Source organism: Oncorhynchus gorbuscha, linkage group LG12 (assembly GCF_021184085.1).
Source record: "Oncorhynchus gorbuscha isolate QuinsamMale2020 ecotype Even-year linkage group LG12, OgorEven_v1.0, whole genome shotgun sequence".
Lineage (NCBI taxonomy): Eukaryota > Metazoa > Chordata > Actinopteri > Salmoniformes > Salmonidae > Oncorhynchus > Oncorhynchus gorbuscha.
The window spans coordinates 2,262,489-2,288,855 of record NC_060184.1 but is presented as its reverse complement, the minus strand read 5'-3'; the positions used below and the strand labels follow the sequence as shown (position 1 = coordinate 2,288,855).

The 26,367-nt window shown below is 43.3% G+C and overlaps 1 protein-coding gene across 1 annotated transcript in view; it reads right to left on the bottom strand.

The window, feature by feature from the left end:
• The window catches only part of LOC123990452 (runt-related transcription factor 2-like), a 164,294-nt gene that overhangs the window by 99,363 nt on the left and 38,564 nt on the right, over nucleotides 1-26,367 (bottom strand). The window contains exon 2 of the mRNA XM_046290989.1: nucleotides 4,061-4,323. Within this exon, the coding sequence (XP_046146945.1) occupies nucleotides 4,061-4,323 (263 nt within the window). The remainder of the gene's footprint in view (nucleotides 1-4,060; nucleotides 4,324-26,367) is intronic.

Genomic DNA, 26,367 nt, shown 5'->3' with positions numbered 1-26,367 from the left:
TATATATTTCCATAAGGCGATGTGTTATATATTTCCATAAGACCATGTGTTATATATTTCCATGTGTTATATATTTCCATGTGTTATATATTTCCATAAGACCGTGTGTTATATATTTCCATGTGTTATTTATTTCCATAAGACCATGTGTTATATATTTCCATAAGACCATGTGTTACATATTTCCATGTGTAATATATTTCCATTAGACCATGTGTAATATATTTCCATAATTCCATGTGTTATATATTTCGATAAGACCATGTGTTATATATTTCCATAAGACCATGTGTAATATATTTCCATTAGACCATGTGTTATATATTTCCATAAGACCGTGTGTTATATATTTCCATAATTCCATGTGTTATATATTTCCATAAGACCATGTGTTATATATTTCCATAAGACCATGTGTTATATATTTCCATAAGACCATGTGTTATATATTTCCATAAGACCATGTGTAATATATTTCCATAAGACCATGTGTTATATATTTCCATTAGACCATGTGTTATATATTTCCATAAGACCATGTGTTATATATTTCCTTAAGACCGTGTGTTATATATTTCCATAAGACCATGTGTTATATATTTCCTTACGACCGTGTGTTATATATTTCCATAAGACCATGTGTAATATATTTCCATGTGTTATATATTTCCATGTGTTATATATTTCCATAAGACCATGTGTTATATATTTCCATAAGACCATGTGTAATATATTTCCATAAGAACATGTGTAATATATTTCCATAAGACCATGTGTTATATATTTCCATAAGACCATGTGTTATATATTTCCATAAGACCATGTGTAATATATTTCCATAAGACCATGTGTAATATATTTCCATAAGACCATGTGTTATATATTTCCATAAGACCATGTGTTATATATTTCCATAAGACCATGTGTTATATATTTCCATGTGTAATATATTGCCATAAGACCATGTGTTATATAATTCCATGTGTTATATATTTCCATGTGTTATATATTTCCATGTGTTATATATTTCCATGTGTTATATATTTCCATGTGTAATATATTTCCATAACCATGTGTTATATATTTCCATGTGTTATATATTTCCATGTGTTATATATTTCCATGTGTTATATATTTTCATGTGTAATATATTTCCATAAGACCATGTGTTATATATTTCCATGTGTTATATATTTCCATGTGTTATATATTTCCATGTGTTATATATTTCCATGTGTTATATATTTCCATATATATTTCCATGTGTTATATATTTCCATGTGTTTATATATTTCCATGTGTTATATATTTCCATGTGTTATATATTTCCATGTGTTATATATTTCCACGTGTTATATATTTCCACGTGTTATATATTTCCATGTTATATATTTCCATGTGTTATATATTTCCATGTGTTATATATTTCCATAAAACCATGTGTTATATAATTCCATGTGTTATATATTTCCATGTGTTATATATTTCCATAAGACCATGTGTTATATATTTCCATGTGTTATATAATTCCATGTGTTATATATTTCCATGTGTTATATATTTCCATAAGACCATGTGTTATATATTTCCATGTGTTATATATTTCCATAAGACCATGTGTTATATATTTCCATTAGACCATGTGTTATATATTTCCATGTGTTATATATTTCCATGTGTAATATATTTCCATAAGACCATGTGTTATATATTTCCATGTGTTATATATTTCCATGTGTTATATATTTCCATGTGTTATATATTTCCATGTGTTATATATTTCCACGTGTTATATATTTCCACGTGTTATATATTTCCATGTTATATATTTCCATGTGTTATATATTTCCATGTGTTATATATTTCCATAAAACCATGTGTTATATAATTCCATGTGTTATATATTTCCATGTGTTATATATTTCCATAAGACCATGTGTTATATATTTCCATGTGTTATATAATTCCATGTGTTATATATTTCCATGTGTTATATATTTCCATAAGACCATGTGTTATATATTTCCATGTGTTATATATTTCCATAAGACCATGTGTAATATATTTCCATAAGACCGTGTGTTATATATTTCCATAAGACCATGTGTTATATATTTCCATAATTCCATGTGTTATATATTTCCATAAGACCATGTGTAATATATTTCCATAAGACCATGTGTTATATATTTCCATAATTCCATGTGTAATATATTTCCATTAGACCATGTGTTATATATTTCCATAATTCCATGTGTAATATATTTCCATAATTCCATGTGTAATATATTTCCATTAGACCATGTGTTATATATTTCCATTAGACCATGTGTTATATATTTCCATAATTCCATGTGTAATATATTTCCATTAGACCATGTGTTATATATTTCCATAATTCCATGTGTTATATATTTCCATTAGACCATGTGTTATATATTTCCATTAGACCATGTGTTATATATTTCCATAATTCCATGTGTAATATATTTCCATTAGACCATGTGTTATATATTTCCATAAGACCATGTGTAATATATTTCCATTAGACCATGTGTTATATATTTCCACGAGGGCCTGTACTTCGTAGAAATAAGTTGCTGCGGCTGAGACCTTCTCACTAAAAAAATATTCCTGAGGTTCAATTCTAGAAATATGAATCCCAAAAAATGATCTTAATTTACTGTGAGAAAATTCAGAATCTCTTAAAAACACAAGACATGTAAGTGAATCCATTCTGTAGAGGGAGAGAGTCATTCCTTTATCGTGTTGAGTCCCCAGATAGCTGGAGGACAGATCCTTTATCTGACACCATGACTACAGCTTAACACGTTGCATAACAACGGTGGAACTACAACTAACAACTCCGTGTAATAACACGAGAAGTGGTCCAATTAGAACGTAGAGTACCAACACTACAAAGGTTTATTATAAACACCTAATGATTGGGTAGTATGACAGGGCCGTAGATCTATGTAATAACACTTAATATACAGATTTAATATACATATTTAATATACAGATTGGGTTCATCTTCTGTCAGTTTTAATTATATTAGTATTATATTGAAAGGCCTTTATTGAACAGCGTTCAGCGGTAGCGGATATCGGCCTTTAATGGCTGTTATCAATATGTCAAAAGGAAAAATATAAATATATAAGCACAATAAATAAAATACAAATGTACACATCAAAAATCAACTATGAATAGTTTTAATGGAAGGTAATAGAACTGGTGCTCCCTGTCATGTCTGTGATGCATTAAGGTCTACAAATCAACATCCGGTATTCATTTATATAACTTTCCAACCAATAGATGACGTTTTAGAATTGCGAGGGAAAACATATAGGTACATGTCTTCTATCAAACGTATGGTTTATTCAGTGTCGGCCACTGGTAATATTAGGGAAGCTACATGCATTTCATGGTGTCGAATTCAATTACAATTAAGAGTAAAAAAAATGTAATAGAACAATAGTCAAATGTCCCCCATTTTCTAAGTTAATTTGAATAGAGAGCAATATAATTATTTCAACAAGTACAATTAGGAAATAATATCTAATGGCGGTGAGAGACACGACAGCATGATTCTAATGTCCCCTCCACCAGCCTGTCTGTCAGTCTGTCTCCCATACAGAGACAATAACTAAGGTTTCCAACATGTTCATGAAACGTATCCATCATGTTTTTGTTCTGCGCCTCTCTGCTCCCAATTATAAACTTTAAACAATCATGCTCTGTTAATTATATCCTGAAAGACGCACGGTACGTCTTTATGTCTCTAACTCTAATTTGCTGAAATACTACAACGGCATATTGTGCAGACCTGCTATAGACAAATTCTGGCAGAAACGGAAATTCAAGCTCATAATTTGTAATGCGCATTTAAGGGCAGTGCAATAATATTTTATACAAATATAAATACATGTGTTTGACCCAAACGCCAAGAGGAATTCAGTCAGATCTTTTCTCTCAATATTCAATAGAACGAATACAGCTGCCTAAAGAAAGTGTTCTATTCATTACAACGTATACAGTACTAGAAGAGAGTGGTATTTACTTTGAAGGCGACGGGCAGCGTCTTGTTGCAGCGCCAGTGAGAGGGCAGGACAGAGCAGAGGAAGTTGGGGCTGTCAGTCCGGACCAGCTCGGCCGGGTGGTCCGCTATGATCTCTGCCATGCTGCGGTTCTCCTGCAGGCGCAGCCTTGGCACCGTGCTGTCCTGCTGACCGGTCCCGGACGGCGTGTTGAGCTCGTTCATCTTGGCCGGGAGCGGCTGGAGGCTACTGGACGGCGGGCTAAATCTCCGCGTGGCACTGGGATCTACGGGAATGCGCATCACAACAGACTATGGGTTAGCAGACAGCCAGCGAGCACGGGAAAGAGTCAAGACCACCAAGCCAGTTCTCCTCTGCTCTCCTGTCCCCTCCACCGGAGTGACTCTGTCTGTTTGCTCCGCTCTGTTCGGCACGGATAGTGAGCTTCAGCTCTCCTGCCAACGGAAAATGGGACTCGCTTCTCTCAGCGCGCTGAGTTGCTAAACTTCTCTCCACTACAGACTTCGGTTGGATAGGAGGGCGCCTCCGAACCTCAAAATAAAACCGTCTGCAGCTGGAAAACCACGTCTGACTGAATGCGCAAGGGGGATTTTTGATGACAAGGTCTTAGGAAATGTTCTTGTCAGTGTCCGTGTCAAAAACACCAGACCGAATTCTTCGTGTGAAATTATATAATGATTAAAATTCAAGAAATCTATCATTACAAAAATAAACAAAACTGCGACAATAATCCTCCCAGATGTTTTCTACATTAAAAGTATTTCATTTCTGTAAAAGTCAGGCCAAGACTTCAGTTGCTTCACTTGGGTCGTTGTGACAAATTGAAAGTTTCGAGCCTGCAGGCTATTTCACGTACAGAACCCATTCAAAGGCACGAGAATAAAGGTATGAAAACTGCTTTGAACAATCATCTACACCAGTAGTCACCAACCTATTCTGAGTCAAGAGCTCTTTCTGAGTCCAAAAGCAAGCCAAGATCTACAGTTCATATGTTTTCTTTAAACCATGACTTAAAAACACAAACGTATGCAACATTAACCTACTAGAAATGATGTTTATAAAATAAGCTATAGGTCCAAAATATATTGGCGGTAGTTGAATCGCACTGTTGCTGTTTTCAGAACATTTAGAAAATATGTGTTGTTTAAATGTTGGTATATGATCACACACTATTAGGGCTCCCGAGTGGCGTAGAGGTCTAAGACACTGCATCTCATTGCTAGAGGTATCACTACAGACACTGGTTCGATTTCAAAACTGTATCACAACCGGCTGTGATTGGGAGACCCACACGGCTGCGCAAAATTGGCCCGGCGTCGTCCGGGTTAGGCCGTCAGTGTAAATAAGAATTTGTATTTAAATGACTTGCCTAGCTAAATGAATACATGTATTGTGAGGCACAGCTGAGTGAGCATAATAAATAGCTTTTTATTGGACTGGTGGCCTGCATCTGATGGCCGGTCTGATGAGAGGGAGGGAGGGCAGACGTGATGCTGCGTTTAGATGGTAGGAGGTAGATCCGGCAAACCGGATGTCATTGTTTTCAATGTGAGCACGGCCGTAAATACCGTTGAGCCTGGTTGTGAATGCAGTCACCCGCCACCGTAGACGAGACTTGTAGCCAGAGTTCAAATATTTCAACTTTTGCTGCGTTGTTTCTACCAGATGTTGATTTGCACTGTTTGTTTACTGAAATGCCCATATCAACACATACAGTCCTGCTGGCTTTCTTTTGCCCTCACGGTGTTTCTTACTTGCCTGTCCCGCTAAACCGACAGGTATGACGTTTTTGCGCCTTTCACCCGACTCGCCGTCCCCCCCCCCCCCCGCTGAGAAAAGGGGACACAGTCTTCCAGCTGATGGTGAAACTCAAGTGGCACTGCATTACTTCTTCCTCGTGCACCAATTCAATTCCTATGACCAGAGAAAGTGAAATATCACTCGATATTAAAATGTATGAGAAATAGAATTTGGACAAATTCAAGAGACAGAAGGAAATGTAAATTCCATCTCTCCTCCAAAATACGCAATATCATCGTTGCTATATTCAACTCCCTATCAATATTAATGTCATAATACAGACCTTGTATTATGGTCATGATTTGAGAAGTATGACTGTTTGAATGAACAGGCACCCGTTGACTCCATTTCATAACATTCCATGGATCTTTACTCAGTACAGATTTAGGCTGGTATAATCTACAGGTCTCTATCACTGTCTAACTCATTCACTGTCTAACTCATTCTCTCTCTCTCTCTCTCTCTCTCTCTCTCTCTCTCTCTCTCTCTCTCTCTCTCTCTCTCTCTCTCTCTCTCTCTCTCTCTCTCTCTCTCTCTTTCTCTCTCTCTCTCTCTCTCACACACACACACACACACACACACACACACACACACACACACACACACACACACACACACACACACACACACACACACACACACACACACACACACACACACACACACACACACACACACACACACACACACACACACACACACACACACACACACACACACACACACGCATGCTTGTGCTGGGTCAGTTAGTCTCAGGACAGCTGGGTGTAGTGAGGACTCGCCAAACCTTGTTGCTTTGTTCTAAAATGCTCAGTCGGCATTTTGTGTTAACAAGGCATTCTGTCTCAGTGTGTTTTCCCATGGATGTCAAGAGTAGGAAACTAACATGGTGCAGATATATTTACATTTCACCCTGAGTAATAAGACTGGTTCATTAATCATTTTCAGATTTTCTTGAATGTTTAGGAACTGTGTTCAAGGCCTTCATATTGTAAATGTTCCAAAAGAAGGTGATCTATAATGTGAATGGGTTGGGAATATGTATTTATATGTTCTGCTCTTGTCTCTAATATGTACTGGGGGGTTGTGGGTAGTGTTGTCTTACATCCTCCTGTATGTACTGGGGGTTGTGGGTAGTGTTGTCTTACATCCTCCTGTATGTACTGGGGGGTTGTGGGTAGTGTTGTCTTACATCCTCCTGTATGTACTGGGGTGTTGTGGGTAGTGTTGTCTTACATCCTCCTGTATGTACTTGGGGGTTGTGGGTAGTGTTGTCTTACATCCTCCTGTATGTACTGGGGTGTTGTGGGTAGTGTTGTCTTACATCCTCCTGTATGTACTTGTATGTACTACCATCTCTGCATCCTTGTAAATACATGCATTATAGATGTTGAACTTTTTGTGAGAGTTGTGAATTTCAGACAGAATATTAGGGGTTAATTTCAGACAGAATATTAGGGGTTAATTTCAGACTGAATGTTAGGGGTTAATTTCAGACAGAATATTAGGGGTTAATTTCAGACAGAATATTAGGGGTTAATTTCAGACTGAATGTTAGGGGTAATTTCAGACAGAATCTTAGTGTTAATTTCAGACAGAATATTAGGGAATAATTACAGACAGAAAATTAGCAGTTAATTTCAGACAGAATGTTAGGGGTTAATTTCAGACAGAATATTAGGGGTTAATTTCAGACAGAATATTAGTGTTAATTTCAGACAGAATATTAGGGAATAATTACAGACAGAAAATTAGCAGTTAATTTCAGACAGAATGTTAGGGGTTAATTTCAGACAGAATATTAGAGGTTAATTTCAGACAGAATGTTAGGGGTTAATTTCAGACAGAATATTAGGGGTTAATTTCAGACAGAATATTAGGGGTTAATTTCAGACAGAATATTAGGGGTTAATTTCAGACAGAATGTGGGGGTTAATTTAGGACAGAATATTAGGGGTTAATTTCAGACAGAATATTAGGGGTTAATTTCAGACAGAATATTAGGGGTTAATTTCAGACAGAATATTAGGGGTTAATTTCAGACAGAATATTAGGGGTTAATTTCAGACAGAATGTGGGGGTTAATTTAGGACAGAATATTAGGGGTTAATTTCAGACTGAATGTTAGGGGTTAATTTCAGACAGAATCTTAGTGTTAATTTCAGACAGAATATTAGGGAATAATTACAGACAGAAAATTAGCAGTTAATTTCAGACAGAATGTTAGGGGTTAATTTCAGACAGAATATTAGAGGTTAATTTCAGACAGAATATTAGGGGTTAATTTCAGACAGAATATTAGAGGTTAATTTCAGACAGAATGTTAGGGGTTAATTTCAGACAGAATATTAGGGGTTAATTTCAGACAGAATATTAGGTGTTAATTTCAGACAGAATATTAGGGGTTAATTTCAGACAGAATATTTTAATAGTGTTTTTTTTACCAATGAGTTCAATATTTTAAAAATCCTGATGTAAAAAACTGTAAAAAACTTTCCAAAGTGAACTTAGCCCTGTCCCTGTACCAGACCCGTCCCTGTCCCAGCCGTGTCCCTGTCCCAGCCCTCCCCTGTCCCAGCATTAACCCCATCCCTCTCCCTGTCCCAGCCCTCCCCCTGTCCCAGCATTAACCCCATCCCTCTCCCTGTCCCAGCCCTGTACCTGTCCCTGTCCCAGCCCTGTCCCTGTCCCTGTCCCAGACCTTTCCCTGTCCCAGCCCTTTCCTTGTCCCAGTCCCAGCATTAACCCCAGCCCTGTCCCAGCATTATCCCCAGCCATTTCCCAGTCCCAGCATTACCCCCAGTCATGTCCATATGCCTGTCCCAGCATTACCCCCAGTCTTGTCCCTGTCCCAGTCCCAGCATTATCCCATATCCCTGTCCCAGCATTACCCCCAGTCCTGTCCCAGTCCCAGCATGATCCCCAGCCATGTCACTGTTCAGCATTATCCCCAGCCATATCCCTGTCCCAGCATTATCCCCAGTCCTGTCCCAGTCCCAGCGTTAACCCCAGCCCTGTCCCTGTCCCAGCATTACCCACAGTCCTGTCCATGTCCCTGTCCCAGCAGCCCCGGTACAGATATGTGTTGAAACCTGAAAGGCTGAATTCATCAGAAAGTGTTTATCACAGGTGACTGTTCTGTTCCTTCTCCCCTACAGACAGCATGTGTCCACCAGCTCCCACAGGCCTCAGAGAGTTAGGGGTAGGACTAGACTGGAATATCTATTACAGAGTGGATAGGCCTAACAGAGAGGTAGAATATTAACAGAGAGGTAGAATATTAACAGAGAGGTAGATTATTAACAGAGGTAGAATATTAACAGAGAGGTAGAATATTAACAGAGAGGTAGAATATTAACAGAGAGGTAGAATATTAACAGAGAGGTAGAATATTAACAGAGAGGTAGATTATTAACAGAGGTAGAATATTAACAGAGAGGTAGAATATTAACAGAGAGGTAGATTATTAACAGAGGTAGAATATTAACAGAGAGGTAGAATATTAACAGAGAGGTAGATTATTAACAGAGGTAGAATATTAACAGAGAGGTAGAATATTAACAGAGAGGCAGAATATTAACAGAGAGGTAGAATATTAACAGAGAGGCAGAATATTAACAGAGAGGTAGAATATCTATTAACAGAGAGGTAGAATATTAACAGAGAGGCAGAATATTAACAGAGAGGTAGAATATTAACAGAGAGGTAGAATATCTATTGACAGAGAGGACGAATATTAACAGAGGTAGAATATTAACAGAGAGGTAGAATATTAACAGAGAGGCAGAATATTAACAGAGAGGTAGAATATCTATTAACAGAGAGGTAGAATATTAACAGAGAGGTTATTAACAGAGAGGTAGAATATTAACAGAGAGGTAGAATATTAACAGTAGAATATTAACAGAGAGGTAGAATATTAAACAGAGAGGTAGAATATTAACAGAGAGGCAGAATATTAACAGAGAGGTAGAATATCTATTACAGAGAGGTAGAATATTAACAGAGAGGTAGAATATTAACAGAGAGGTAGAATATTAACAGAGAGGTAGAATATCTATTAACAGAGAGGACGAATATTAACAGAGAGGTAGAATATTAACAGAGAGGTAGAATATTAACAGAGAGGCAGAATATTAACAGAGAGGTAGAATATCTATTAACAGAGAGGTAGAATATTAACAGAGAGGTAGAATATCTATTAACAGAGAGGTAGAATATTAACAGAGAGGTAGAATATCTATTAACAGAGAGGTAGAATATTAACAGAGAGGTAGAATATTAACAGAGAGGTAGAATATTAACAGAGAGGCAGAATATTAACAGAGAGGTAGAATATTAACAGAGAGGCAGAATATTAACAGAGAGGTAGAATATTAACAGAGAGGTAGAATATTAACAGAGAGGCAGAATATTAACAGAGAGGTAGAATATTAACAGAGAGGCAGAATATTAACAGAGAGGTAGAATATTCGAGAGAGGTAGAATATTAACAGAGAGGTAGAATATTAACAGAGAGGTAGAATATTAACAGAGAGGCAGAATATTAACAGAGAGGCAGAATATTAACAGAGAGGCAGAATATTAACAGAGAGGTAGAATATTAACAGAGAGGTAGAATATTAACAGAGAGGCAGAATATTAACAGAGAGAATATTAACAGAAGAATATTAACAGAGAGGTAGAATATTAACAGAGAGGTAGAATATTAACAGAGAGGTAGAATATTAACAGAGAGGTAGAATATTAACAGAGAGGTAGAATATTAACAGAGAGGTAGAATATTAACAGAGAGGTAGAATATTAACAGAGAGGTAGAATATTAACAGAGAGGTAGAATATATTAACAGAGAGGTAGAATATTAACAGAGAGGTAGAATATTATTGACAGAGGTAGAATATTAACAGAGAGGCAGAATATTAACAGAGAGGTATTTAACAGAGGTAGAATATTAACAGGATGCAGAATATTAACAGAGAGGTAGAATATTAACAGAGAGGCAGAATATTAACAGAGAGGCAGAATATTAACAGAGAGGTAGAATATTAACAGAGAGGCAGAATATTAACAGAGAGGTAGAATATTAACAGAGAGGTAGAATATTAACAGAGGTAGAATATTAACAGAGAGGTAGAATATTAACAGAGAGGTAGAATATTAACAGAGAGGTAGAATATTAACAGAGGTAGAATATTAACAGAGAGGTAGAATATTAACAGAGGTAGGTAGATTATTAACAGAGGTAGAATATTAACAGAGAGGTAGGTAGAATATTAACAGAGAGGCAGAATATTAACAGAGAGGAGAGTAGAATATCTATTAACAGAGAGGTAGAATATTAACAGAGAGGTAGAATATTAACAGAGAGGTAGAATATTAACAGAGAGGTAGAATATTAACAGAGAGGTAGATTATTAACAGAGGTAGACTATTAACAGAGAGGTAGAATATTAACAGAGAGGTAGATTATTAACAGAGGTAGAATATTAACAGAGAGGTAGAATATTAACAGAGAGGCAGAATATTAACAGAGAGGTAGAATATTAAACAGAGAGGTAGAATATTAACAGAGAGGTAGAATATCTATTGACAGAGAGGAAGAATATTAACAGAGAGGTAGAATATTAACAGAGAGGTAGATATTAACAGAGAGGTAGAATATTAACAGAGAGGTAGATTATTAACAGAGGTAGAATATTAACAGAGAGGTAGAATATTAACAGAGAGGTAGAATATTAACAGAGAGGTAGAATATTAACAGAGAGGTAGAATATTAACAGAGAGGTAGAATATTAACAGAGAGGTAGATTATTAACAGAGGTAGAATATTAACAGAGAGGTAGAATATTAACAGAGAGGTAGAATATTAACAGAGATGCAGAATATTAACAGAGAGGTAGAATATCTATTAACAGAGAGGTAGAATATTAACAGAGAGGCAGAATATTAACAGAGAGGTAGAATATTAACAGAGAGGCAGAATATTAACAGAGAGGTAGAATATTAACAGAGAGGTAGAATATTAACAGAGATGCAGAATATTAACAGAGAGGTAGAATATTAACAGAGAGGCAGAATATTAACAGAGAGGCAGAATATTAACAGAGAGGTAGATTATTAACAGAGGTAGAATATTAACAGAGAGGTAGAATATTAACAGAGAGGTAGAATATTAACAGAGGTAGAATATTAACAGAGAGGTAGAATATTAACAGAGAGGTAGAATATTAACAGAGAGGTAGAATATTAACAGAGAGGTAGAATATTAACAGAGAGGTAGAATATTAACAGAGAGGTAGAATATTAACAGAGAGGTAGATTATTAACAGAGGTAGAATATTAACAGAGAGGTAGAATATTAACAGAGAGGTAGATTATTAACAGAGGTAGAATATTAACAGAGAGGTAGAATATTAACAGAGAGGCAGAATATTAACAGAGAGGTAGAATATCTATTAACAGAGAGGTAGAATATTAACAGAGAGGTAGAATATTAACAGAGAGGTAGAATATTAACAGAGAGGTAGAATATTAACAGAGAGGTAGATTATTAACAGAGGTAGAATATTAACAGAGAGGTAGAATATTAACAGAGAGGTAGATTATTAACAGAGGTAGAATATTAACAGAGAGGTAGAATATTAACAGAGAGGCAGAATATTAACAGAGAGGTAGAATATCTATTAACAGAGAGGTAGAATATTAACAGAGAGGTAGAATATCTATTGACAGAGAGGAAGAATATTAACAGAGAGGTAGAATATTAACAGAGAGGTAGATTATTAACAGAGAGGTAGAATATTAACAGAGAGGTAGATTATTAACAGAGGTAGAATATTAACAGAGAGGTAGAATATTAACAGAGAGGTAGAATATTAACAGAGAGGTAGAATATTAACAGAGAGGTAGAATATTAACAGAGAGGTAGAATATTAACAGAGAGGTAGATTATTAACAGAGGTAGAATATTAACAGAGAGGTAGAATATTAACAGAGAGGTAGAATATTAACAGAGATGCAGAATATTAACAGAGAGGTAGAATATCTATTAACAGAGAGGTAGAATATTAACAGAGAGGCAGAATATTAACAGAGAGGTAGAATATTAACAGAGAGGCAGAATATTAACAGAGAGGTAGAATATTAACAGAGAGGTAGAATATTAACAGAGATGCAGAATATTAACAGAGAGGTAGAATATTAACAGAGAGGCAGAATATTAACAGAGAGGCAGAATATTAACAGAGAGGCAGAATATTAACAGAGAGGCAGAATATTAACAGAGAGGCAGAATATTAACAGAGAGGTAGAATATTAACAGAGAGGTAGAATATTAACAGAGAGGTTGAATATTAACAGAGGCAGAATATTAACAGAGAGGTAGAATATTAACAGAGAGGTTAGAGGTAGCACTAGACTCTCATGTTACAACTTCTATGAATTGTGAGTGGAGGAGTCAAGCGCAGAGAGCAGGTAATTCAGTCCGTGGATATTTTATTCCATAGACTGTGGAGCCACGACATGCAAAACACCAGGGCGCATGAAACAACCCCTCTGAAAATACAATGGACTAAAACTGTCCGGAAAAATATAGATGACACTCATACACCAGATAACAGAGAACAAGCCTGCACAAATACCCAGCGGGCCTAGTGCCCTTAAATAGCCTACAAACAAACACTACCTCAAAACAGGTGAACCCAATTAAACCCAATAACCAGAAACAAACAGAAAGGGAATCGATGGCAGCTAATAGGCCGGCGACGACGACCGCCGAGCGCCGCCCGAACAGGAAGAGGCACCCTCTTCGATTTGTGACATCTCAGAAATGTTTCTTCCAATGTTGATACTTTTCTATAAAAAAAAATTTTCAACTAGTTTATTTAGTCAATATTTTCTTAACTCTATTTCTTGAACTGCATTGTTGGTTAAGGGCTTGTAAGTAAACATTTTACGGTAAATATAAATAAATAAATATATGCCATTTAGCAGACACTTTTATCCAAAGCGACTTACAGTCATGTGTGCATACATTCTACGTATGTGTGGTCCCGGGGATCGAACCCACTACCCTGGCGTTACAAGCGCCATGCTCTACCAACTGAGCTATTCAGCATGTCACTGTGAGGTCTACTACACCTGTTGTATTCAGCATTTCACGGTAAGGTCTACTACACCTGTTGTATTCAGCATTTCACTGTGAGGTCTACTACACCTGTTGTATTCAGCATTTCACTGTAAGGTCTACTACACCTGTTGTATTCAGCATTTCACTGTAAGGTCTACTACACCTGTTGTATTCAGCATTTCACTGTAAGGTCTACTACACCTGTTGTATTCAGCATTTCACTGTAAGGTCTACTACACCTGTTGTATTCAGCATTTCACTGTAAGGTCTACTACACCTGTTGTATTCAGCATTTCACTGTAAGGTCTACTACACCTGTTGTATTCAGCATTTCACTGTGAGGTCTACTACACCTGTTGTATTCAGCATTTCACTGTGAGGTCTACTACACCTGTTGTATTCAGCATTTCACTGTAAGGTCTACTACACCTGTTGTATTCAGCATTTCACTGTAAGGTCTACTACACCTGTTGTATTCAGCATTTCACTGTAAGGTCTACTACCTGTTGTATTCAGCATTTCACTGTAAGGTCTACTACACCTGTTGTATTCAGCATTTCACTGTAAGGTCTACTACACCTGTTGTATTCAGCATTTCACTGTGAGGTCTACTACACCTGTTGTATTCAGCATTTCACTGTAAGGTCTACTACACCTGTTGTATTCAGCATTTCACTGTGAGGTCTACTACACCTGTTGTATTCAGCATTTCACTGTAAGGTCTACTACACCTGTTGTATTCAGCATTTCACTGTGAGGTCTACTACACCTGTTGTATTCAGCATTTCACTGTAAGGTCTACTACACCTGTTGTATTCAGCATTTCACTGTGAGGTCTACTATACCTGTTGGATTCAGCATTTCACTGTGAGGTCTACTACACCTGTTGTATTCAGCATTTCACGGTAAGGTCTACTACACCTGTTGTATTCAGCATTTCACTGTGAGGTCTACTACACCTGTTGTATTCAGCATTTCACGGTAAGGTCTACTACACCTGTTGTATTCAGCATTTCACTGTAAGGTCTACTACACCTGTTGTATTCAGCATTTCACTGTAAGGTCTACTACACCTGTTGTATTCAGCATTTCACTGTGAGGTCTACTACACCTGTTGTATTCAGCATTTCACGGTAAGGTCTACTACACCTGTTGTATTCAGCATTTCACTGTAAGGTCTACTACACCTGTTGTATTCAGCATTTCACTGTAAGGTCTACTACACCTGTTGTATTCACCGCATGTGACAAGTAAAATGTGAATTTGATTGGGATATTCTGTGGTGGTTAATGCACACTGTTACTAAATACAGTACTGTGCCTCCCAATGGCATTAGGCATCCAATGCCACTTTATACAAAGACTGAACACTTAACAAACATCATGATCCAGTCTGTTGTTCCTATTCTCTCTCTTTTCCTCCCTTCTAAAGTCTCCTGCGTTCTTTCATCGGTCAAGAGGAAAAGTACAGCCACTTAAGACTCGGGATTTAGGCTCCATTTCACAGTGGTGCATTTTACACTGCTCTTATGTATAACATTTAGAGTGGTCCTCCCTCCTCCCTCCCTCCCAGACCCCTTGAATTTTCCCACATTCTTTATGTTACAGCCATATTCTAGAATGGAGATGACTGGGGTGAAGGCTGGGGTGAAGGCTGGGGTGAAGGTTCACCTTCCAACAGGACAAAGACCCTAAGCACACAGCCAAGACAACACAGGAGTGGCTTCAGGACATGTTTCTGAATGTCCTTGAGTGGCCCAGCCAGAGCCCGGACTTGAACCAGATCGAACATGTCTGGAGAGACCTGAAAATAGCTGTGCAGCGACGCTCCCCATCCAACCTGACAGAGCTTGAGAGGATCTGCAGAGAAGAATGGGAGAAACTCCCCAAATACAGGTGTGTCAAGCTTGTAGCATCATACCCAAGAAGACTCAAGGCTGTAATTGTTGCCAAAGGTTCTTCAACAAAGTACTGAGTAAAGGGTCTGCATACTTATATAAATGTGATATTTCAGTTATTTTATTTTAATAATTTCTCAAAAAAGTCTATAAACCTGTTTTTGCTTTGTCATTATGGGGTATTGTGTGTAGGTTGATGAGGGGAAAAAATTATTGAATCAATTATAAGGCTGTAAAGTAACAAAATGTAGAAAAAGTCATGGGGGATGAATTCTTATATATTCCTCTTCCAACTCCTCCTCCTCGTGCTCCTCCCCCTGCTCCTCTTCATCTTCCTCCTCCTCTTCCCCCGCCTCCTCCCCTGCTCCTCTTCATCTTCCTCCTCCTCCAACTCCTCCTCTTTATCTTCCTCCTCCTCCCCCTGCTCCTCCCCCTACTCCTACTCCTCCCCCTGCCCCTCCTCTTTATCTTCCTCCTCCTCCCCATGATCTTCCCCCTGCTCCTCCTCCAACTCCTCCTCTTTATTTTCCCCCTTTTCCTGCTCCTCCCCTGCCCCTCCTCTTTATCTTCCACCTCCTCCCTCGGCTCCTCCCCCTGCTCCTCCCCCTGCCCCTCCTCTTTATCTTCCCCCTCCCCCTGCTCCTCCCCCTGCCCCTCCTCTTTATCTTCCCCCTCCCCCTGCTCCTTCCCCTGCCCCTCTTCTTTATCCTCCTCCTCCCTCGGCCCCTCCCCCTGCTCCTCCCCCTGCCCTCCTCTTTATCTTCCCCCTCCCCCTGCTCCTCCCCCTGCCCCTCCTCTTTATCTACCCCCTCCCCCTACTCCTCCCCCTGCCCCTCCTCTTTATCTTCCTCCCCCTCCCCCTGATCCTCCCCCTACTCCTCCCCCTGCCCCTCCTCTTTATCTTCCTCCTCCTCCCTCGGTTCCTCCCCCTGCTCCTTCCCCTGCCCCTCCTCTTTATCTTCCCCCTCCCCCTGCTCCTCCCCCTGCCCCTCCTCTTTATCTTCCTCCTCCTCTCCTCACCTCATCAGAAGGCCCCAGATCAGAGGTAATCCCATAATAACTGTCACCGTTTCGCTGACGTCACCATACAGCTCTGAGAACAGACTTTACTATTGATTCAGAGGAGTGTGTGTGTGTGTGTGTGTGTGTGTGTGTGTGTGTGTGTGTGTGTGTGTGTGTGTGTGTGTGTGTGTGTGTGTGTGTGTGTGTGTGTGTGTGTGTGTGTGTGTGTGTGTGTGTGTGTGTGTGTGTTTGTGTGGCATAAATGCCACAAATGCTTTGCAGACTACATGCCAACAATGGCAGGGCTTGGCAGACAGACGGACAGACAGACAGACAGACAGGATTAAAGCTAACCATTTCCTCAAGAGAGAGAGAAAAGACAGAGAGAGAGAGAGAGAGAGAGAGAGAGAGAGAGAGAGAGAGAGAGAGAGAGAGAGAGAGAGAGAGAGAGAGAGAGAGAGAGAGAGAGAGAAGAGAGAGAGAGAGAGAGAGAGAGAGAGAGAGAGAGAGAGAGGGGGAGAGAGAGAGAGAGAGAGAGAGAGAGAGAGAGACAGAGAGAGCGACAGAGAGAGAGAGAGACAGAGAGAGAGAGAGAGACAGAGAGAGAGAGAGAGAGAGACAGAGAGAGAGACAGAGAGAGAGAGAGACAGAGACATAGAGAGAGAGTTCTGCGTTGTGTGCGTTGTTCTCAACATAGAATAGCTGATCGTGGAAAGCTGAGGAAGTGAGCAATGGAGAGGGTGAGTGGTTCTGGTGGGGAGGAGGAGGGAGGAAAAGGGGAGAGAGAGGAGGAGAGAGATGATGAGGCGGAGGTAGGAGATGGGGAGGGAGGTGGGGGGATGAGGAGGAGGGAGATGAGGGGGAGAAGGGGAGAGACATGAGAGGGGAAGGAAGAGGGAAAAGAGGGGGAGAGAGAGGGGAGAATAAAGACAATTTCCTCTCTCCTCTCATTGCTGTGACTGTCTGCTGCCTGCCGCCTGCTGCCTTCATGGAGGTCCCTAATTGACATCACTTGTACTTAAAAATAGGAGCAGAAAGGAACTGCTGTGGGTTGGAGATGGAGGCGGGGGGGAGAAAAGTGGAACACAAAGTAATAATATGTGTGGAGGACTGAAGGCCATTAAACCCTGCTAGCTGTTAGCGACAGAACAGAGCTGAGGGCCATTAAACCCTGCTAGCTGTTAGCGACAGAACAGAGCTGAGGGCCATTAAACCCTGCTAGCTGTTAGCGACAGAACAGAGCTGAGGGCCATTAAACCCTGCTAGCTGTTAGCGACAGAACAGAGCTGAGGGCCATTAAACCCTGCTAGCTGTTAGCGACAGAACAGAGCTGAGGGCCATTAAACCCTGCTAGCTGTTAGCGACAGAACAGAGCTGAGGGCCATTAAACCCTGCTAGCTGTTAGCGACAGAACAGAGCTGAGGGCCATTAAACCCTGCTAGCTGTTAGCGACAGAACAGAGCTGAGGGCCGTTAAACCCTGCTAGCTGTTAGCGACAGAACAGAGCTGAGGGCCGTTAAACCCTGCTAGCTGTTAACGACAGAACAGAGCTGAGGGCCGTTAAACCCTGCTAGCTGTTAGTGACAGAGCAGAGCTGATGGCCATTACACCCTGCTAGCTGTTAGTGACAGAACAGAGAGTTGTTGATATGTCACACACCACCTGCTGTCACAGTGTGTGTGTGTGTGTGTGTGTGTGTGTGTGTGTGTGTGTGTGTGTGTGTGTGTGTGTGTGTGTGTGTGTGTGTGTGTGTGTGTGTGTGTGTGTGTGTGTGTGTGTGTGTGTGTGTGTGTGTGTGTGTGTGTGTGTGATGGCTCTATGAGGGGATAAGGTGTCACTGCCGGGGCTACAGTAGATGCAGGAACACTCCAAGAGGCGTTTGAGAGTTTAACTTCAGTTTTGTTTTGACTCACTGACATCTAGTCTTCTACCAGTCTCCAGTCTCTGGGTTATTAGCTGTACAACTGTTCAGCATCCAGGCATCAGAGTTGATGCAAGGATCCTGTTATGTTTTACATTAAGGAAAATATTACTGTGAAATATATTACAGCATCTCTGGTGGTGGGGGTGATGGTGGTGGTGTTGGTGGTGGAGGTGATGTGGTAGTGGTGGTAGTGTAGGTGATGTGGTGGTGGTGGTGGAGTTGGTGGAGGAGGTGGTGGAGCTGGTGGAAGTGGTGGTGGTGGAAGTGATGTGGTGATGGTGGAGGTGGTGGTAGAGGTGCTGGAGGAGGTGGTGGTAGAGGTGGTGGTGGTTGAGGTGGTGGAGGTGGTGGTAGAGGTGCTGGAGGAGGTGGTGGAGGTGGTGGTGGTGGTTGAGGTGGTAGAGGTGGTGGTGGGAGAGGTGGTGTTAAAGGTGGTGGTTGTTGTGGTGGTGGTAGAAGTCGTGGTGGTTGAGGAGGTGGTGGTAGAGGAGGTGTTGGTGGTTGAGGAGGTAGTGGTAGAGGTAGTGGTGGTTGAGGAGGTGGTGGTAGAGGTGGTGGTGGTTGAGGAGGTGGTTGTGGTAGAAGTGGTGGTGGTAGAGGTGGTTGTGGTAGAGGTGGTGGTGGTTGTGGAGGTGGAGGGGGTGGTAGAGGTGTTGGTGGTGTTGGAGTTGGTGGTGGTAGAGATGATGGTGGTTGAGGTGGTCATCGAGGAGGTGGTTGTGGTAGAAGTGGTGGTGGTTGAGGAGGTGGTGGTAGAGGTGGTGGTGGTTGAGGTGGTGGTGGTGGTAGAGGTGGTGGTGGTAGAGGTGTGGTTATGGTTTAGGAGGTGGTGGTAGAGGTGGTGGTGGTTGAGGAGGTGGTGGTAGAGGTGGTTGTGGTAGAGGTGGTGGGGTTGGTGGTGGTGGTAGAGGTGGTATTAGAGGTGGTGGTGATTGTGGTGGTGGTTGTGGAGGAGGAGGGGGTGGTAGGTGTTGGTGGTGGTTGAGGAGGTGGTGGTAGAGGTGGTGGTGGTTGAGGAGGTGGTGGTATAATAATATAATATATAATAATATAATAATATAATAATAATAATAATATATATAATAATAATATATGCCATTTAGCAGACGCTTTTATCCAAAGCGACTTACAGTCATGTGTGCATACATTCTACGTATGGGTGGTCCCGGGGATCGAACCCACTACCCTTGCGTTACAAGCGCCATGCTCTACCAACTGAGCTACAGAAGGACCACGTGGTGGTAGAGGTGGTGGTGGTTGTGGTGGTGGTTGTGGAGGTGGATGTGGTGGTAGAGGTGTTGGTGGTGTTGGAGGTGGTCGTGGCTGAGGAGGTGTTGGTGGTAGAGGTGGTGGTGGTTGAGGAGGTGGTGGTAGAGGTGGTGGTGGTTGAGGAGGTGGTGGTAGAGGTGGTTGTGGTAGAGGTGGTGGGGTTGGTGGTGGTGGTAGAGGTGGTGTTAGAGGTGGTGGTGGTTGTGGTGGTGGTTGTGGAGGTGGAGGGAGAGGTAGAGGTGGTGGTGGTGGTTGAGGTGGTGGTGGTGGTAGAGGTGGTGGTGGTTGAGGAGGTGGTGGTAGAGGTGGTGGTGGTTGAGGAGGTGGTGGTAGAGGTGGTTGTGGTAGAGGTGGTGGGGTTGGTGGTGGTGGTAGAGGTGGTGTTACAGGTGGTGGTGGTTGTGGTGGTGGTTGTGGAGGTGGAGGGAGAGGTAGAGGTGGTGGTGGTGTTGGAGGTGGTGGTGGTAGAGGTGGTGGTGGTTGTGGAGTTGGAGGGGTGGTAGAGGTGTTGGTGGTGTTGGAGGTGGTGGTGGTAGAGGTGGTGGTGGTTGAGGTGGTAAAGGTGGTGGTGGTTGAGGAGGTGGTGGTTGAGGAGGTGGTGGTGGTAGAGGTGGTGGTGGTTGAGGAGGTGGTGGTAGAGGTGGTGGTGGTAGAGATGGTGGTGGTTGAGGAGGTGCTGGTGGTAGAAGTTGTGGTGGTTGAGGAGGTGGTGGTAGAGGAGGTGTTGGTAGAGTTGGTGGTGGCTGAGGAGGTGGTTGTGGAAGAAGTGGTGGTGGTTGAGGAGGTGGTGGTAGAGGTGGTGGTGGTGGTTGTGGTGGTGGTTGTGGAGGTGGAGGGGGTGGTAGAGGTGTTGGTGGTGTTGGAGATGGTGATGGTAGAGGTGGTGGGGTTGGTGGTGGTGGTGGTAGAGGTGGTGGTGGTAGAGGTGGTGGTGGTTGTGGAGGTGGTGGTAGAAGTGGTGGGGTTGCTAGTGGTTGTGGAGGTGGTGGTAGAGGTGGTGGTGGTAGAGATAGTAGAGGTGGTTGTTGAGGAGGTGGTGGTAGAGGTGGTGGTGGTAGCGGTAGTAGAGGTGGTGGTAGAGATGGTGGTGGTTGAGGAGGTGTTGGTAGAGGTGGTGGTGGTAGAGGTAGTAGAGGTGGTGGTTGAGGAGGTGGTGGTAGAGGTGGTGGTTGTAGATGTATTAGAGGTGGTGGTTGAGGAGGTGGTGGTAGAGGAGGGGTTGGTAGTGGTGATGGTGATAGAGGTGGTGGTGGTAGAAGTGGTGGTGATAGAGGTGGTGGTGGTAGAAGTGGTGGTGATAGAGGTGGTGTTGGATGAGGAGGTGGTGGTGGTAGAGGTGGTGGTGGTAGAGGTGGTGGTGGTCGAGGAGGTGGTTGTGGTAAAAGTGGTGGTGGTTGAGGAGGTGGTGGTAGAGGTGGTGGTGGTTGAGGAGGTGTTGGTGTTAGAGGTGGTGGTGGTTGAGGAGGTGGTGGTATAGGTGGTAGTGGTTGAGGAGGTGGTGGTAGAGGTGGTTGTGGTTGTGGTGGTGGTTGTGGAGTTGGAGGGGGTAGTAGAGGTGTTGGTGGTGTTGGAGGTGGTGGTGGTAGAGGTGGTGGTGGTTGTGGAGGTGGAGGAGGTGGTAGAGGTGTTGGAGGTGGTGGTGGTAGAGGTGGTGGTGGTTGTGGAGGTGGAGGAGGTGGTAGAGGTGGTGGTGGTAGAGGTGTTGGTGGTAGAGGTGGTGGTGGTTTTGGTGGTGGTGGTTGTGGAGGTGGAAGGGGTGGTAGAGGTGGTGGTGGTAGAGGTGTTGGTGGTAGAGGTGGTGGTGGTTCAGGTGGTAGAGGTGGTGGTGGTAGAGGTGGTGGTGGTTGAGGAGGTGGTGGTAGAGGTGGTTGTGGTTGAGGTGGTAGAGGTGGTGGTGGTAGAGGTGGTGGTTAAGGTGGTGGTGGAGGTGGAGGAGGTGGTGTTGGAGGTGGATGTGGTTGAGGAGGTGGTGGTTGTGGAGGTGGTGGAGGTGGTAGAGGTGGTGGTAGTAGAGGTGGTTGTGGTGGAGGTGGTGGTGGTTGAGGAGGTGGTGGTAGAGGTGGTGGTGGTGGTGGAGGTGGTGGTAGAGGTGGTGGTGGTGGTGTTTGAGGTGGTAGAGGTGGTGGTGGTAGAGGGGTGGTGGTAGAGGTGGTGGTGGTTGAGGAGGTGGTGGTAGAGGTGGTGGTGGCGGAGGTGCTGGTGGTAGAGGTGGTGGTGGTTGAGGTGGTGGTGGTTGAGGAGGTGGTGGTAGAGGTGGTGGAGGTGGTGGTGTTTGAGGTGGTAGAGGTGGTGGTGGTAGAGGTGGTGGTGGTAGAGGTGGTGGTGGTAGAGGTGCTGGTGGTTCAGGTGGTAGAGGTGGTGGTGGTAGAGGTGGTAGAGGTGGTGGTGGTTGAGGAGGTGGTGGTAGAGGTGGTTGTGGTTGAGGTGGTAGAGGTGGTGGTGGTAGAGGTGGTGGTGGTGGTTAAGGTGGTGGTGGTAGAGGTGGTGGTGTTTGAGGTGGTAGAGGTGGTGGTGGTAGAGGTGGTGATAGAAGTGGTGGTGGTTGAGGAGGTGGTGGTAGTGGGGTTGGTAGTGGTTGTGGTGGTGGTGGTGGTTGAGGAGGTGGTGGTAGTGGGGTTGGTAGTGGTTGTGGTGGTGGTTGTGGAGGAGGTGGTGGTGGAGGAGGTGGTGGTTGAGGAGGTGGTGGTAGAGGAGGTGGTGTTGGAGGAGGTGGTGGTTGAGGAGGTGGTGGTAGAGGAGGTGGTGTTGGAGGTAGTGGGGTTGGTAGTGGTTGTGGTGGTGGTGGTGGTAGAAGTGGTGTTTGTGGAGGTGGTGGAGGTGGTGGAGGAGGTGGTGGTGGTAGAGATGGTGTTTGTGGAGGTGGTGGTAGAGGTTGTGTTTGTGGAGGTGGTGGTAGAGGTTGTGTATGTGGAGCTGGTGGTAGAGGTTGTGTTTGTGGAGGTGGTGGTAGAGGTTGTGTTTGTGGAGGTGGTGGTAGAGTTTGTGTTTGTGGAGGTGGTGGTAGAGGTTGTGTTTGTGGAGGTGGTGGTAGAGGTTGTGTTTGTGGAGATGGTGGTAGAGGTTGTGTTTGTGGAGGTGGTGGTAGAGGTTGTGTTTGTGGAGGTGGTGGTAGAGGTTGTGTTTGTGGACGTGGTGGTAGAGGTTGTGTTTGTGGAGATGGTGGTGGTAGAGCTGGTGTTTGTGGAGGTGGTGGTAGAGTTTGTGTTTGTGGAGGTGGTGGTAGAGGTTGTGTTTGTGGAGGTGGTGGTAGAGGTTGTGTTTGTGGAGGTGGTGGTAGAGGTTGTGTTTGTGGAGATGGTGGTGGTAGAGCTGGTGTTTGTGGAGGTGGTGGTAGAGGTTGTGTTTGTGGAGGTGGTGGTAGAGGATGTGTTTGTGGAGGTGGTGGTGGAGGTTGTGTTTGTGGAGGTGGTGGTGGTGTATATATAGAGAATGTTCAGTGCGCAAAATAAGGAGTTAAATATAAAAATAAAAAAACAGTTGTTGGAGCTCAGACACCTTTCTCCGCAGCGTAAACTGATGGATGTGTGATTGGGATTTTTTAAATGTTACTTCAATTGACTCACAGGTGCATCAATAGACTTTTAAGGACTAGGCTAGTGGAAGCAGGTAGCCCACTGGACGGAGGGAAAGGGGTGAGGGGGAGGAAAGGAAAGGACGGAGGGAAAGGGGTAAGCAGAGGACAGGAAAGGAAAGGACGGAGGGAAAGTGGTAAAGAGAGGACAGGAAAGGAAGGAGGGAAAGGGGTAAAGAGAGGAAAGGAAATGATGGAGGGAAAGGGGTAAGGAGAGGACAGGAAAGGAAAGGACAGAGGGAAAGGGGTAAGGAGAGGACAGGAAAGGAAAGGAAAGGATGGAGGGAAAGGGGTAAAGAGAGGACAGGAAAGGACAGAGGGAAAGGGGTAAGGGGGAGGACAGGAAAGGAAAGGACAGAGGGAAAGGGGTAAGGAGAGGACAGGAAAGGACGGAGGGAAATGGGTAAGGAGAGGACAGGAAAGGAAAGGATGGAGGTAAAGGGGTAAGGAGAGGACAGGAAAGGACGGAGGGAAAGGGGTAAGGTGAGGACAGGAAAGGAAAGGATGGAGGGAACGGGGTAAGGAGAGGACAGGAAAGGAAAGGACGGAGGGAGAGGGGTAAGGAGAGGACAGGAAAGGAAAGGACAGAGGGAACGGGGTAAGGAGAGGACAGGAAAGGAAAGGACGGAGGGAAAGGGGTAAGGAGAAGAGAGGAAAGGAAAGGACAGAGGGAACGGGGTAAGGAGAGGACAGGAAAGGAAAGGACGGAGGGAAAGGGGTAAGGAGAGGACAGGAAAGGAAAGGACGGAGGGAAAGGGGTAAGGAGAGGACAGGAAAGGAAAGGACGGAGGGAAAGGGGTAAGGAGAGGACAGGAAAGGATGGAGGGAAAGGGGTAAGGAGAGGACAGGAAAGGACGGAGGGAGAGGGGTAAGGAGAGGACAGGAAAGGACAGGAAAGGACGGAGGGAGAGGGGTAAGGAGAGGACAGGAAAGGAAGGAGGGAAAGGGGTAAGGAGAGGGAAAGGGGTAAGGAGAGGACAGGAAAGGACGGAGCGAGAGGGGTACGGAGAGGACAGGAAAGGACGGAGGGAGAGGGGTAAGGAGAGGACAGGAAAGGACGGAGGGAAAGGGGTAAGGGGGAGGACAGGAAAGGACGGAGGGAAAGGGGTAAGGAGAGCACAGGAAAGGACGGAGGGAAAGGGGTAAGGAGAGGACAGGAAAGGACGGAGGGAAAGGGGTAAGCAGTGTGTGTGTGTGTGTGTGTGTGTGTGTGTGTGTGTGTGTGTGTGTGTGTGTGTGTGTGTGTGTTGTGTGTGTGTGTGTGTGTGTGTGTGTGTGTGTGTGTGTGTGTGTGTGTGTGTGTGTGTGTGTGTGTGTGTGTGTGTGTGTGTGTGTGTGTGTGTGTGTGTGTGTGTGTGTGTGTGTGTGTGTGTGTTTGTTTACATGGGGGCTAGAAACAGTTAGGGTCAGTCTGTCCAGCCCACTCAGACCAGCCAATCGGATAGCAGAGAGAGAAAATAGCGGGTGTGGATTCAGCCACAGTCCTCAGTTATTTGGTTTGCGTCACTCTGCAACTCCGCTCCCCCCCCCTCTCTGATATTGGAAGAGCCACTGTTTCACAAACCACTCATCCAGACCAGAGTTCTGCAGCAACAGCAGATGGTGGATAGGGTCTGAGTTGCACTACCGGGCTCCTTCAGAGAGATGCTGTGGAATAGGCAGAGACCGTCTAACTACGACTGACACTGACCTACCTGCTGCAGGGGAACACCAGGAGAGTGAAGAAATAATCATGTTGTTTAAGAGCTAGCGGCCTTTTGGTTCAGAACAACCATCTTCATGGGCTTAGGGCAATGTGAAGGTAGATGAGAAAGACTCAAATCTCTGGAAGACTGAAACAGGTTTCCTTCAAGAAATTCCCTGTATTTAGCGCCATCCATCATTCCTTCAATTCTGACCAATTTCCCAGTCCCTGCCAATGAAAAACATCCCCACAGCATGATACTGCCACCACCATGCTTCACTGTGGGGATGGTCTTCTCGGGGTGATGGGAGGTGTTGGATTTGCCCCAGACATAGCGTTTTCCTTGATGGCCAAAATGCTCAATTTTAGTCTTTTCTGACCAGAGTACCTTCTTCCATATATTTGGGGAGTCTCCCACAGGCATTTTAGTGAACACCAAACGTGTTTGCTTGTTTTTTTTCTTTAGGCAATGGCTTTTTTCTGGTCATTCTTCCGTAAAGCCCAGCTCCGTAGCGTGTATGGCTTAAAGTGGTTCTACAGATACACCATTATCTGCAGTGGAGCTTTGCAGCTCCTTCAGGGTTATCTTTGGTCTCTTTGTTGCCTCTCTGGTTAATGCCCTCCTTGCATGGTCTGTGAATTTTGGTGGGCGGCCCTCTCTTGGCAGGGTTGTTGTGGTGCCATATTCTTTCAATTTTTTAATAAATGATTTAATGGTGCTCTGTGGGATGTTCAAAGTTTCAGATACTTTTTTATAACACAACCTTGATCTGTACTTCTCCACAACTTTGTCCCTGACCTGTTTGGAGAGCTCCTTGGTCTTCATGGTGCCTCTTGCTTGCTGTTGCCCATTGCTTAGTGGTGTTGCAGACTCTGGGGCCTTTCAGAACAGGTGTATATATAATGAGATCATGCAATAGATCATGTGATACTTAGATTGCACACAGGTGGACTTTATTTCACTGAATTATGTGACTTCTGAAGGTAAGTTTTTTGAATTTCACTTCACCATTTTGGACTATTTTGTGTATGT